This window comes from Acyrthosiphon pisum, chromosome A3 (assembly GCF_005508785.2).
Source record: "Acyrthosiphon pisum isolate AL4f chromosome A3, pea_aphid_22Mar2018_4r6ur, whole genome shotgun sequence".
In the NCBI taxonomy this organism is placed as follows: domain Eukaryota; kingdom Metazoa; phylum Arthropoda; class Insecta; order Hemiptera; family Aphididae; genus Acyrthosiphon; species Acyrthosiphon pisum.
In genome coordinates, this window is record NC_042496.1 from 19,193,684 (window position 1) to 19,208,816 (window position 15,133).

The window sequence follows — 15,133 nt, forward strand, 5'->3', positions numbered from 1 at the left end:
AACGTCTCCTCTAACAAATTGGACATACTTTATATTTTAGTTGCTAAGATCTTCAGAATCTGGGACAGTGCCAAACCATCTTAGACCTGTACAGTTCAGCTGTTTCGATCCATCACTCACTAAGTACAAACAATTACATAATACACTCACTGACATATGATACCACACATTAACACACATTGGTTTTACACGGCGATCCCGCCCACATCTTTTGAGCTTGTCATGTGATGGTTACTTATACTCACAAACGTCTTTTGACCGCGACGTGACGTACGATTATGTGTATATTTCACTACAGATTTTAGCAACTGCATAACACTATTTTTTTTATAGTAATAATATTTTATGTTACATTATCGTACGAATCCGTCTAACGAGAGAACACACCGAGACCCGACGAAAATCGGTTCTTCTGCGCATCCCCACTATGTGACACCCTATCATAGTGGAATCGGTATCGATGACAGGGTGTCGAGTATTGATAAAGAATCGGCGTGTTTTTTCCCTGGACAGAGTAGGTACAGTAATAATTTCTTTATTTTCTAAATAGGTTATTACATTTATTTTTAAATATTAATTTTCCGCCAAGGCTATTTTTATATAAAGAAATAAATTACTATTAAACTGTACTGACAGTGTTTCGTTGTAATAGAAAGGCATTGTTGTAAACCAGAAAAAATCCAGCCCAAAACGTTAACAGGAATAAATCGTTGATCAACAATTGTCGATTTTAGTACGTGACAGAAGTGGCTTTTATGTCTAAATCGAATTAGATAAATTGCAATTGCCTTCGTAGCGTTTAAGTTTATTCTCTCTATATATTATATCTACAAATAAGTTTTATTCTAGAAATCTAAAAGTGTTTCTTTTATATAAGTTGATATTTTGAAACACACTACCCTGAACATGGATTTATTTCCTCAATTTCTTCTGAAAGTATTTTCATTGACAGGTTAATTTTAGTTATATTATCGTATTTAATCAAATAAAAAAAAATCTTGTAAATTAGACTACAGTAAACAAATCACAGTATAAATTGAAGTAATAACTATTCAAATGTTTTTAGTTTGCACTTAAAGACCTGGAAATTGACGCTTGACGCGAAAAAATTCGTAGGCTTGACGTCATATGAAGACCCTAATTTTTATTTTTCGTTTAATTGGCAAATTCAAGAAATAATTTTATAACTGTGTTGAATTATTTTTAATTTTATCTGTTGCCAATACGTCTGAATTATTATTGAAATATATAGTTTTCGACATTAAACAACCTTTGAAGCGTACTATATATCGTAATTAATAATTATGAACCAATTTATAAAAATGTATTATTGTATATATTATTTATCATGCCTTAGATTAGGTATATCAAAAAATCAACGAGGATACAATTTTACTTGTAATTAATGGATTTATCTGTAACAATATCTGATTAAGGGAAAAATAACATAAATAGGTTTACTGAAAATAAAAATATTCTAGGATAACCGTGTATGTATTATATTATACATACCATAATCAAATCTTTATGATACTATGTGTCTATGTATAAACTAAATTAAAGTTGATTTAGTTCGTTTCTTGCGCAGTGCTCAGCTATAACAGTTAGAAAAGTATTATTATACTACGTTTCATGTTTATGCACATATTAATGACACGGTACTCCTATACAATCGTACTCCTTAATAATGATGTGTATACTTATGGGAATTTAACTGTACATAGTTGTACATTGAAGTATGGTCCCAGACGGAATGTTAGAATAATACTGCTGGAATATCTAATACAATATTGGTAAATTTGGATTTAAAATTATTGTACACCAAGGGCCAGTTGTACCGCCTACGGTTACACTTCGATTACGCTTAATCAGCTGATAACAGATTTTATAAGCGGACAAATTCGGCCAATTAAACTTCGGTTAACTTTAATCGGAGATGGTACAACTGACCCTAAATTATGTATTCCCTATCCCTACTTATAATCCATAATATGTATTTTTGCGACTGCCAACAATTGAAATCATTATAATATTATTTGAGTATTTATTTTTATTTTTTTAACAGTAAAACCTTTTGTTATAATATTTACGTGTATGGTGTATTCGTGTGGTTTCAGGGCACGATTCGGGTACATCTCGAGATGTTGTTGGCGAATACCTTGAGTGAAGTTATATCCAGCATAGTGATAACGGGTATCAACCAGCACGGGGTGTCGTCAGCAGCGTCCAGTGGCGTTGTGGCGTCGCCCACGAAAACGCAATGTTACGACCGGGACAAGCACGCGTGGTCCATAAGGAGCGATTGCCAATCGGAAACGGTCCGACTTCATATGGTCTACAAAGATATTCAGAACGTGCCCAGAAATCACCTCAGGTAATCAAACGGCATAATAAAATATTGAAATGTGCGTCATGTGAACCCTAGTTAAATGCGTGTATCCATGAAAAATTTGTATAATATGTGAATCTAGAGCTACCCGTGTAACATTTACTCTCTTCCACCAGTATCACTAAAAAAAATAAAAGTGACTCGATAGCACCAGTGTTCTGGAGACTTTGAAAACATTAAATTAAAAATGTGAGCATAGAACACGACGAGGACAAATAAGTTTATAAATAAATATATACATCGTATGACGGAGGTAGGTATAGTTTAGAAAACCAAACTAAACAATTATTTTTTACAATGTTGTAAACTAAATAAAAACATCTCGTTTCGTGGAATAAATCAGTAGGTATCAAAAAAAGTAGCATGTCGAGTTCGTGACAGGTTTATATATTGAGTGGTTTTATGTATCCAATTTCACTAGGTATACCGTATATACAAACAAACTTCCAACACAGTAACAAATAAAAAATTAAAAAAAATTGTAACTCAACAATTCAATAACTGACCAATATTAGGTAATTAATGTCATATCTTATATCATACTTTACAGCCTTTAGTAAATGTTTTAAAATAGGTATACCATAATATCTATATTAAACTGCGCATGCAACCGAAAGGAACGTAATCAAAATTAGTATTATAATAGTTTTTATAGTTTGACATCTAGTAACTATAAAATTATGCATATTGTAGGTATTATGACTTAACACTTCTATTTTTATGTTGTGAAATATGTCAAATAGTATGATGATATTAATTTAACATTAATACAATTTACATTTTATCATAAATATCATTAATAAGTAGGTACAATACGCAAACAACAACACTGTTTCGAAGTTTTTGATTGTAATGCTTGTTGACATTTATTTATTCCAAACATTAATTTTAGATTTAATATGACGATCAAAATGATCTGTAATACATGTAACAATATGTAATAATAATAACAAAAAATTAATAAGGCATCGTATATATTTTTTTTTAAATTTTCATGAAACGATTAAGTTAGGTATTGAAATGAAAGGTAATAATATAATTGCATTTATATTTCACTGAATTCCATAATTATTAATTGTATGGAAATAAAAATATGATACATATCCATAATATTATTATAGTATAAATCGACTGTTCAATATTTAACGTATTTATACGTATGTACCTGCCGTTGTTTATACTAGTCTGAAACGTGAGCATGCTTTGGTTGTTATCATAATTTATGTATTTATTACAATATCACAATTCAAAATAATATGATTATTTCGTTTTAAGGTTCAACTTGCTGTTATACAACTGTACATTTTAATACATCCATATCAGCATTTAACTAAAATTAAAATTATTTTTCCTATTGTTTATAATTTATTTAAAAAAATCATAAAAACGTACAAAATATATACATATAGGTAGTAGGAATAGGAAAATTAAAAAATCTGTTGTTAAAAATGTATTATATTGGTTTCATTATATAAATTTGACAGTTGTTTTTTTTTAACCCACATGAAATACAATGTGTAAAATCTATTTGCGGTGTATTTTAAATCAATACACACCTTTTTAAGAAATAAACATGTAATTTTTTTATATTTCAAAAATAGTCATGTTATTGATTTTTCCAATTCCCTAATGTGAATAATTCAAAATTAATATTATGCTAATAAATAACAATTACATCAATGTTATAAATAATATCTAATAAATAATTTTTGTTTTTCAAATTAAATTTAACTATACTAAAACATTTGTTTTACATTATGTTTTTAATTTCAATATTTGATTTATACATGTATAATTCAGTATTCATACATTTATCTTATAAGTCCATGTTTGTTGTAATGATTTTAAAGTAATAAGTAAAATGTCACAAAATAATATGTTTCTGTTTATGACTTGATTGAATTTAAATAAAGAATACCAAAGGAAATAAAATGACAATTTAGAAGTAGCTTTACAAAAAACCTTTGTTATATTTTGACCTAAAAATCAATAAGTCCAAATAATTGGTTATATTATTATAAGTTCTAACTTATTTCCTTATAAAAGACAACCATTTACACCACCTAATAGATGAGAAATGTATTTAATTGATAGTAAAACTTTTATATAATTATTATCTTATCTAATTACCAAATCCATATTATCAATGTTTTTACCAAGGATTTGCAAATGCAGTTTATTAAAAGATAATTTGTTTGATTGTTTTATTGTCTGCTCTTATAAGCTTCAAATACAGTTATTGTTATCTATAGGTAATTTCTATTTACATTTTTTTAAACAAATGTATTGTGTGTAGCCGCCCAGACGTTGCTCGGGCTAAGGATTTGTATTTTTATAATAGATATATTTATAAAAAAATGTATATAGGTATATATGTATCATTTTTTTTTTAATATAATACGTAACCAGTGGGCAATGGCAACCATTTTAATAAATACAAATATATTTTCTTTTTTCGTAAACTGAAATAAATCATGTGTGAGCTAACCTTTAGCTACCTACTAACAGAAGATTAAAAATATATTCTATTAACACCCTCCAAGTCTCTAGGATTCTATTGAAATAACTTTTATTAATACGGTCTAGTAGTTTTTGAGTCTATTATATTCAAACCAACATTCAATTTTACCTGTATAACCCATCTTCACCTATGTAAAAATGAAAACATTTAAATATAGCGCTATACAATAGGTGTATCTTGGTTTTGGTATACCTCAGTTCACGGATAAATATGCGTCAGTGTACCTCGCTTTGTGATTATCCAACATGGAAAATTCGCCTGTGGCAGATTGAACATAGCACTTGGTATAAATCAAACGTGGTTCAAACTAATTTCTAAACTTTCATGATATTTCCAAGAACAACTTGAGATTTTCTCAAAATCGGTTAAGTAGTTGTTGAATACTTTTATAAGCTACAAACATACATTCAATTATCTTATTTGTTTTTAAATATAATTTCTCTATTTGAAACCATAAACACGACGATTTTATGCATATTTTTACTTCATCAACCCGAAAAATCGATTACAACCATAAAAATAAATTAAATTATAGTTTAAAAACATTTAAATAATTTTGTTAATTTTCTACTCTTACTCTATTCGTCAGATCATGACCCGTCTCTTGGATAATTTTAACTTATGCACTATACGTTTAAGGATAAAAATGGTTTTGAATATTAAAATAGTGTTATCAATCCTGCACTCATATTGGTAGGTTACCAGATTTTCATAAAAAACTAATTATTTTTAGAATTCATAAACAAATATTAATAAACTACTAGTCATCATTCTGTATAAAGTAAAAATAAAAATTGTGCGTAGTGGTATATGACGTTATGTGACGTAGTTTATTATGACAAAAAAAATTATATTAGGTATTCCTAAAAAAACATAAATTGGTTTAGTAAGTCATTTACTGATTATCCATATTCCATATCACTAGTAGTTTTGATGCAAGTAGATTGTGCTTATTGAATTGCTTATATGAATAGTCAGCCATTAAAATTTGACATCACTTACAATTTATTCTTAAGGATTATTTTAAACCAGTAGCTTAAGCTTAAAAATGTGTTAGCTATGGATGTAATAAAATCGTTCCTAATACATTAATGTACCACTTTTGCCTGTACGATACGCCGTGTTAACACTAAGATAAAAAAAAATACGGGGAAGATAATATTATTAAGACCGGTGTAGAAAAATCTTCTTTATTCTCAAAACCTGGCGCATTTTAAAGATATTATATGACGTTATTACTAAAAATGTACCACGTTTTTAAAATTATTTTACGCATTTGGTCTACAAAATCAAGTAGAATAGTCGATAATAATAAATTAAAATTTCAAATAAATTTCAAAAAACAGATTTGTATAGTAATTAGTACGATAACATTATTCAAGTATAACTTTGTAATATTTTTTCTAAATTATATTCAGTATACATTTTATATGTATATTATATAAATAAACAGTGATGCTTGTATATTTCATCTTTAATTTGAAATTTTTGGAATTTTTTAATTTGAGTATTTGATCTAAAATCTTTAGTTATTATAGACTATATTTATTTTCGTTTTTTAAATTTATCTTCTCATTTTATTATAACGTTTATTTTAATTTTTGTAGTTATTTATTGATGATTGATCTTTTATCTTTGTACCTACAGGGTACATCATAGATTTTTAGATACATCCATGTTGGCCATGGTTCAAACATTAAATTGCTAAGACAATAAAAAAATTTGATTTTTAATATATAAAAAAACTGTACTAAGTAATTCATACGCAAGTGGTAATACGAGTTAAAAATATGTAAGCAATGCGTTATTTTGTTAGTACCTATTAGTCACAATTAAAATTATGCATCGATTTATTGGTGTTCTAAAATATTATAATATTTTTATTATTATTATAATATCTTTCTAAACAATTTAGGCCCATATACCGTTCGGCGTTGACATGAAGTAGGTCTCATCAATATTTTCTTAGAATTCTAAAAATATTATTAATATTTGTAGTTTGTTTCTTTTTGTGAATTCTTAAAGAACCATACTATTACATTGTAACAAATATAACATAATAAATAATAACATACTACATATTTGAATACTAAGAAATTTGGGATTTACTATAAAAACAGCCTTACATTTCATTTTTTACTGGAAATATTTTACACATAAATACCATTCAGTTTTTTTTCACGAAACTCAAGATACGATATAGGACTATCATGCATTATTGCTTCACTCATCTCAGCGCAGAGTAGTAAAATTCTGTAAACATTACTATAAAATTATTCCGAAAAAAACTACCTACTACATTGGTCTTATTTAAAATACTTATAAGGTTATTTTCCGTTATCTGTCACTCATCATAGGGGAAGGGGTCAACTCGCAATCGCTACACCTGCCGAATTCGTTCAGCACTCGCTTAGTGAAACTTTTGATGAAGATAGGGCTACGCTCTAAAGGATTATATAGGCATAGCGAACTTGACACCTATCCGTGTAGGATGTAACCCCTGGTACTGCTGTAAGTAGGTTATATAGTTTATGTGTAAACCTAACGCCGTGCCCTACGTGAATGCGGTGAGTACGTTCGAAATCTATTCTGACCATGCTGTTCCGCCGCAGTGCAGCACGTTGGATGTGGTGAAATACAAGCCGTTTAGTTTTTCGCCGGATTCACGTAGGTCCCGGTGTAAAATTTCCCTTTGGCCGGTGACGGAAAAGACGCAAAATATAATATAATATATTTGTTAAAAACTTAAAAACAAATATCTCTAAAATAATGTATTTTAAATGGTCTGGATGTTTTTTAGAAAAATATTAAAGAACACAGCCATTGAATTGTGATGCTATGAATCAAATTTGGTTTAAGTAAATAGTTGGTAATTTCATATTTTAATATATATTTATATTAAGAATAGTAATTTTTTCATTCAGTTCTTAAATAATATGTTTTGATAAGAGCTTATAATTTCAATTGAAATGTTAAAAAAGCTTATTCATCAGGTAGCTTTAAATATTGATTGCGTGAATATTAAATTATCCCAAAAATTTTTAATGGAAAAATATATTTAAGTATTTAGTAGTGATTTTGCATTTATGTTGAGTTATAAACTTAAATATTGTTATAAAGCTGATAAAGCTTATAAACCTTATACTAAGATATTTTTGATTCCAACATTAAGTTATTACTTAAAAGGGTGGTTCACTGTACCTATTTAAACTGTATACTATATTAAACTCATGAATTCTTCATTCGACCTACTCTTTTAACTAACTTGCTGAGCCAGTTTCACCGTAAGTAACGGATTAATAAAACTAAAAAAGTAATACTTTATACTATATTTCTGTAAAATACCATAATACCTTTACCTTTTAATAATGATTTAAAAATAATCATAACAACTAAATAGTTTTGTAAAAATAACTCAAAGGAAATATATTTCAACCATTATGGTTTGATTGACAAAACTTTTATTAAAGCCAACTATATCTAGTTATGTTTCACTCTACAATTCAAGGCATCTTTTATTCTGTTGCTTCATATTATAAAATGCCATCAGGTTTTTTTATAGGGTGAATTTTATTTTTATACACCCAGCATAATATTGTATGTCGCATGCATTTTCATAGTTCATACTACATACGACATACCTTTTGAAATTTGTACTATAGAACCTTAAGGTTGTAATTAAGCATTTTAAGCTACAAAATATCTAAACAATCGCTCTTTCTGAAGTTTGTACCTTAGAAGTCCACTAAACATCTCAAAATATTACGTTATTCGTAAGAAGATGTTATATGTAACTTATAGTTCAACTAAGTTGGCACGCGTAAAGAAAGTTTGAACTTTGCACTGATATGTTTTTATGATAGTCACTTGCTGTAGAATATAATAGTATAATATAATATAGTTAATAACATAAGTATAAGATTTATCAGAAGCTGAATATTGCAAATAATTAATGGTCGAATTAAACATGTTTTCTTGTTATCAAACAATATATCAGCAGTAGAAAATTCATTAGGTAGATGAATAATATAGTATACTCATATATTATTATGCCTGTGTGTGATAGTCTGATCGATTGTATAATATGCCAGGTTTGACGCCACTAGAAATAGAGTGCTTGCACACGATGTAATTGGCAAATTAAACGTAGTACGACAGTCATAAACTAAACTTACATTGGTTCCAGTAAACTCAACTGAAAGGCAGTATATAATCTCTCTCAGCGAACTTTCGTCATTATTGGTCGTTAGACATACGTTTTTCAAGTACTAACAGTTTACGTTTATGATATTATACTGTGCAAGCGCTTGCATTAATCTGAATGATAAAAAACCAACATCAAAACTTTATGGAACATTCATAAATAGAACATTTCAAATAAATTAGTTGTAAAATATGAGTACTCACGTTTTTTAATGCCTTAATGTCCAAATGACGATACAAAAATATCAATATCAATAAACCTTAACGATCGTGATGTCTGCATTTAAATGTTGTACAATTTTAATCAGCAATCTCTGAAGTAAAATAATGCATATTTTACAGTACACACGAATATTTTTACATAACTATCATTAAAATACGTATTTATAAGAAAAATTTCCCTATAAATTATAAGGAATAAGTTAGGTACCTATTTATTTCATTTTATTTTATATTGTAGAGTTGTATCAAAATTAAATGTTATTTCCATCAGTAAATACACATAATATACATCATACTGTTTATCTAAATAAAAAAAGCCAAGTGTTAGTTTCATACTTCCTCATACAGTTTACAAGTTAAATAATTTATAATCACCTAAGTAGTACACATTATTTGTTCAAACAAAAAAGTTTGATTTTTTTATCGCATACTTTCTCTGAGTATTATTTACTCTTTACAGTATACTGCGACGTTATGGACTCCAATAGATATTTCTTATATTTGGTTGGAATATTGTGGACTCAGATTCAAATGATGCTTTTTCATATCCATTATCCATATATAGGTTTAATCAACAATTCCATACAATTCACGTTCATAAGCAACCGTGCATGCCCATTATTTAAGTGTTTTATTAAGAGTTATTTAAAAGTGTTGATACAATTTAAAAATTTGTTATTATTTAATAATATTAAATAGTTGTATTCTACCTAAATACTATAATAACTTTATATATTAAAATAGTAGCATACAATTATTCTGGGTTAATATCACGCCATATTCTATTTTATTAAACCAGCTTTATTTTCCGGAAAAACACATATTTAATTCAGAATAAAAAAGTTCTAAGATTTATGACGTACAATATTGTTAAGATCAAAAAGCAAATTTCAAGACATACTTAATGCTGATTTACTTTGTTAATTTATAGATTTAACAGTCATTAAAAATCATTCATTATCCACAAAAAAAGATAGCACAGTTTGAATTTTAAAATTTCTCTTTTGAACAATATTTTTGGATGATACCTTTTGGTTTTGAGTCTACGACATGTCCATTGGAAAGTCTATAGGGGGTCTTGGGCCTTCGCAAGAACACAGTAGGACATCCTATTGAGATCGACGATGCCTGTCGAGATTTCATTGTACTTGCCTGGGAAGGTAAATGCGCTAGACTGCTAGGGTATAATCCTAAGACAAACAATATATTTATTTTTATTTTGATAAAACTTTAGTCAAAGCTATTATAAAAACAAACATTTTATTATCATCTTGAAAAATTCAACTACTTACCTCTTTTTGTAAATACGTATTTATTACCGTAAAATCATCGAATGTCGTAAAATATCTCGAACAAGATTTATTATAGGATCTAAAAACAAACTGTTATTTCGATGACCAACAAGTAATTTCAATGTTATGAAACAACTAAATGGAGAACGTTTTATAAAAACGAAAATGAAGTAAGGACATATATAAAAAAAAAACCCCGAGTATCGTATTACAGATGACATAATATAGAAAAACGACTATATCATTAACCTCATTCTCTATTGTAATAGTATGATAACAATCGTATGAACATTTTCACATAACCTAACCTTATAAAGCTTCTTTTTTTTATATTGTGTCTGTTATTCTTTACATAATCATTTGGGCGCTGAATGTCACATGAAAGCGCTTTGGAAAATGCTCGTTTCAATTGTACATATTATTCATAGTTACACTTTGAAAAAGGGACAACGACGAGATTTAGTTGTCTATATGGCGTTCGTCATTCGATACTCTAAATCCAGTCTCATTGCGTTTCCATTAAACCCCGGTTGTGTTACGAATTCATCTGACGTTTTCAAAGACACACGCATGACACCACACACGATATTATTATTTTAGATTCTTAGTGGAACCAAAAAGCTATATTGGTTTGGCACCGTAGTGTTTATTCAATATGTTTGTAAACACGTGATCGGGTAAAAAGAATGTTTTATAATATTGCTGTATCTATCAATTGGTTAGGAGTATAACACGCAGTGTGGTAGCGTGGTATCAAAGTTTAAGCTTTCTTTCTTCGAGCTTTCGATAAAAATTCAAAATATCAACACCACAACCGACAGATAAAATTGAAAAATTTATCTATATTTTATTTATTATCTCGTTTAGACCGAATAAACTTTAGTCTAATTATTATAGTATATCTAATTATTAATTTCTGTAAATTATAAGATAAAATTCTTAGTTTATGATGGCTGATTATTGTTTTATCATTTTTTTGATATTTTATATCGGTAAGGTATACATAAAGGTATAGGTAGTTAAAATTTTAAAACCAGCATAAAGGGATATAGTAAACCTTAGGAATGCTATTTACCGTAATGTATCAGCGTCTTCAAATGTATATTTTTAATACATGTTGAGTGCAAATATCTTTAGTATCAGCTGTATTCGGTTTATTACTTTTTAAATTGTTTTCACTCAAATTTCATCAAAATACAAATAACTGCATTCATATTATTTTCTAAACGTGTATAATATAGATAATTATTAGTTATTAAATGGTCAAGCTGATAATGTGTAATCAGAGTATAGTGACCGATCACCAATCGTTTTAAATTCGGTTCAGTAATCACCACCATTCTGTCACAATTGTGTAACTTGTCGATTAAACAGTATTTTCACTCAAACGTGGCGTTTTAGCGTTTATGCAGTATATAATAATATGTACCTATACGTTGTTATTCTTTTATAACAAATGTTTGACACATCATTTAAACTTATCGCCTGTCGATTTTTTCCATAATGTAGTTTTTATCTACGTCATTTTGTATATCACGAATACGTACGTATATCTATTATTATCGGTTTAAATAATAAAAAAAATATATACTTTGTGCAAATGATTTTTGATTTTTTAGTTCCACAAACCAATTTAAATAAATCTATGACAATATTATTGCGGAGTCAACCACAGAATTTTTTTCAAAAGGAAATTAAATGAAAAATGAACTTTCGAAGAAAATACAAAAATAAAAATATATATTATAATATATAATATATAGTGAAATGTAAATTCATATGGCATTCACTAACAATACTTCCGTTTCTTTTTTATTTTACAAAAGGAGTTATATTAAAACTCATTCCAAATACATTTTCTTGATTTATATGATTCTTTTTACTGTTTATATTCTTTGGACTGGGCATATCTTTTTATGCTTCTAATTCAAAGAAACTAATTTTATAAATTACATATCTTTTATGTTAAGCAATTGGCCCTAATTACAGTAGTTTCTTTATATATATATATTAAACAAAAATAATATTATTACGGTAATGTAGAAATATCTTATATAAATCGGTCATACAAATGACACAGGTCTGTGTGTAACAAAATCAATTATGTACCTACTTATAATATCAAAGTTATAATTTAGTTACATTAATTTTATTATTTTAACTTGTTAGGTAAATATGCATCTCAACAAAAAGTATTAAAAAATGGTCCATGTTCAATGATATAAAAAAACTATTAACATAATATCTACGAGTATACGTATTGAATAATCAAGTTAAATTAAGTTATGTAGAAAATCACTATTGTAACTAAAAATATATATTATTAATTTTATTATATTTATCTTATTATACAGTATAAAATAAAAACTGGGGCATTTGGTCTGAAGTATAGACAGGTTTTGAGTGTACTTCATGATTGAAAGTGATACTTTTATTTATGAGAATAGCTGTTACAAAGCTTTTTTTAAATTTTCAATATTTTCGAATAAGGTAAAAAACAATTTATCAACATAAAATTAAAAAAAATTAAAAAAAAATCTAAAAAAGACGAAAAATCAAACAACAAGCAATACATGGCGCATCTGCATATAGCACTTATAAGATATCACATTTTCTAGAATAATATGTTAAAATAAAATATGTCAGGTAAAAATTTAAAATATCTACAGTTATTCATTTTTCAATTACAACAAAATAAATAATATCAATGTGTTCCCGTTTTTCCATAATTTTTGTTTTTGTTTTTTCTATACTATTTTTAAAAGTGCAGGGAATTTTTTACTTTTATCTCCTCCAAAAGAACAAACTAGATCTAGTTTTCTACCAGAAATGACCTGCAAGAATGAAGATAGTCATTTTTTTCTGATATAAAAATTATCTTCAGAGTGTACCAACGCAAACAAAATACACTTCACTATTGGAAAATCAATACATTTATCGATCCTAAAGTATGAAATACATTTGAAATGATTAACATAAAAGTAAAACTTATTATATTATAATAAAATATTATTCTAAAGTTTAAAATTTATATAATTAATGCAAAGATGGCTAACAATATTATAGTTATTTAAAGTTTAGAAGAAGGAAGTTTAATATAATATGTGCAAAGATAGTGTTAGTTTACTATCTTTACTTTCTCGCCTATATAGATCAATCGTTGAAACTTTAAATTGCTATAATAATTATAGATAGTATCACAACACCTCTAAACAGTTTCAATATAATAATATATCGACCTATGGTATGTATTACGATAAATAACGTTAATTGAAATGTTGACATTAACCGGCAATTATCGATGTTCACTACATCATAATAATTATAATAAAGGTGTGTTCCAAACTATTGTTATAAAAGCCAAATGCAAGTAAATGTCCAATTGTGACAGGTCATAATTCTATTATTTCGATTTCGAACAATTAATCCAAATCAATAAACGATTATAATTTATAGTTAGTATTAATTGCTTTTTGAATGATTTTAATATTTACCCATACGTACATTATTTGTAATTTTTTACCATATAATATACGCTTAGCAACACGTTAGTTTAAAGTATCAAAATATATTAATTGTTTACGTGATAGAATATTTTTATATTATGATGTATATAACATTATAATGGAATACTTTATATTTTTAATTAAAATATAGTCTTAAATCTCTGTTTACAATTATATTTTAGATTATAGTTTATGTTTAGGTTTATGTTCTTTTTGAGATCAGTAGGTATTTACTATCTTCACAGAGTACCTCTTAAATTTTTTTATTTTGGAATTTTTTATTTAATCATTTACATTATACTTTCGTGATAGATGTTCTCATAAACGAAAATCTACTTTTTGTTTTCCACTATATTCCATGGTAAAAAAATCCAAGCAAACATCTTTAACGTTATCTTCACAATTTTTACACCTTATAATACGTTTGTTTTTCATTTATACTTGTGATTATTTTCAAAGTAAATCTCCATGGCTTTGTACTGATTAGTAGAACTAAATCTACTGGGGATTTACCTAACATTATATAACACAAAATACACAATAAAAGTTATGACGGTATTGTAACAATATTCACATTCACGATGTGTGGTATGGAAAACAACAATACGTTTAGTAGAAAAACGTTGTCAATAATAATTTACCAAGTAATAAATTAATACTGGAAGCTAATACTATAACCATGATTAAATTAATTTCGTGTAGGACAGTATCGATGGCGACCAGTGGCCAGTTGTAATTTATACCATCACTTTATTTATCGCACTCATATTACAAATATAAAGAGGTTTTATTCTTAAATTAATTTACATACAATTTATGTTATTGTGATTTATTATAACATTAAATGTTTTTGTAAACTTTTACAGACAATATTTTTAAATTTTAAAGTACATATAAAGAGTTTGCAGGCCATTAAATACTATAACCGTTAGAAATATCGGTGTACTATTAGACGTAATTTTATTCTATACACCATGTACAATGTTTGAACATGTTTTTT

The 15,133-nt window shown here is 27.1% G+C and overlaps 1 protein-coding gene across 1 annotated transcript in view; it reads left to right on the top strand.

Moving 5' to 3' along the window:
* Positions 1 to 1,568: 1,568 nt before the first annotated feature.
* LOC100572013 overlaps positions 1,569 to 15,133 on the top strand; it is an 85,823-nt gene continuing 72,258 nt past the window's right edge. The window contains exon 1 of the mRNA XM_003244299.4: positions 1,569 to 2,374. Within this exon, the coding sequence (XP_003244347.1) occupies positions 2,142 to 2,374 (233 nt within the window). The 5' untranslated portion in view covers positions 1,569 to 2,141. The remainder of the gene's footprint in view (positions 2,375 to 15,133) is intronic.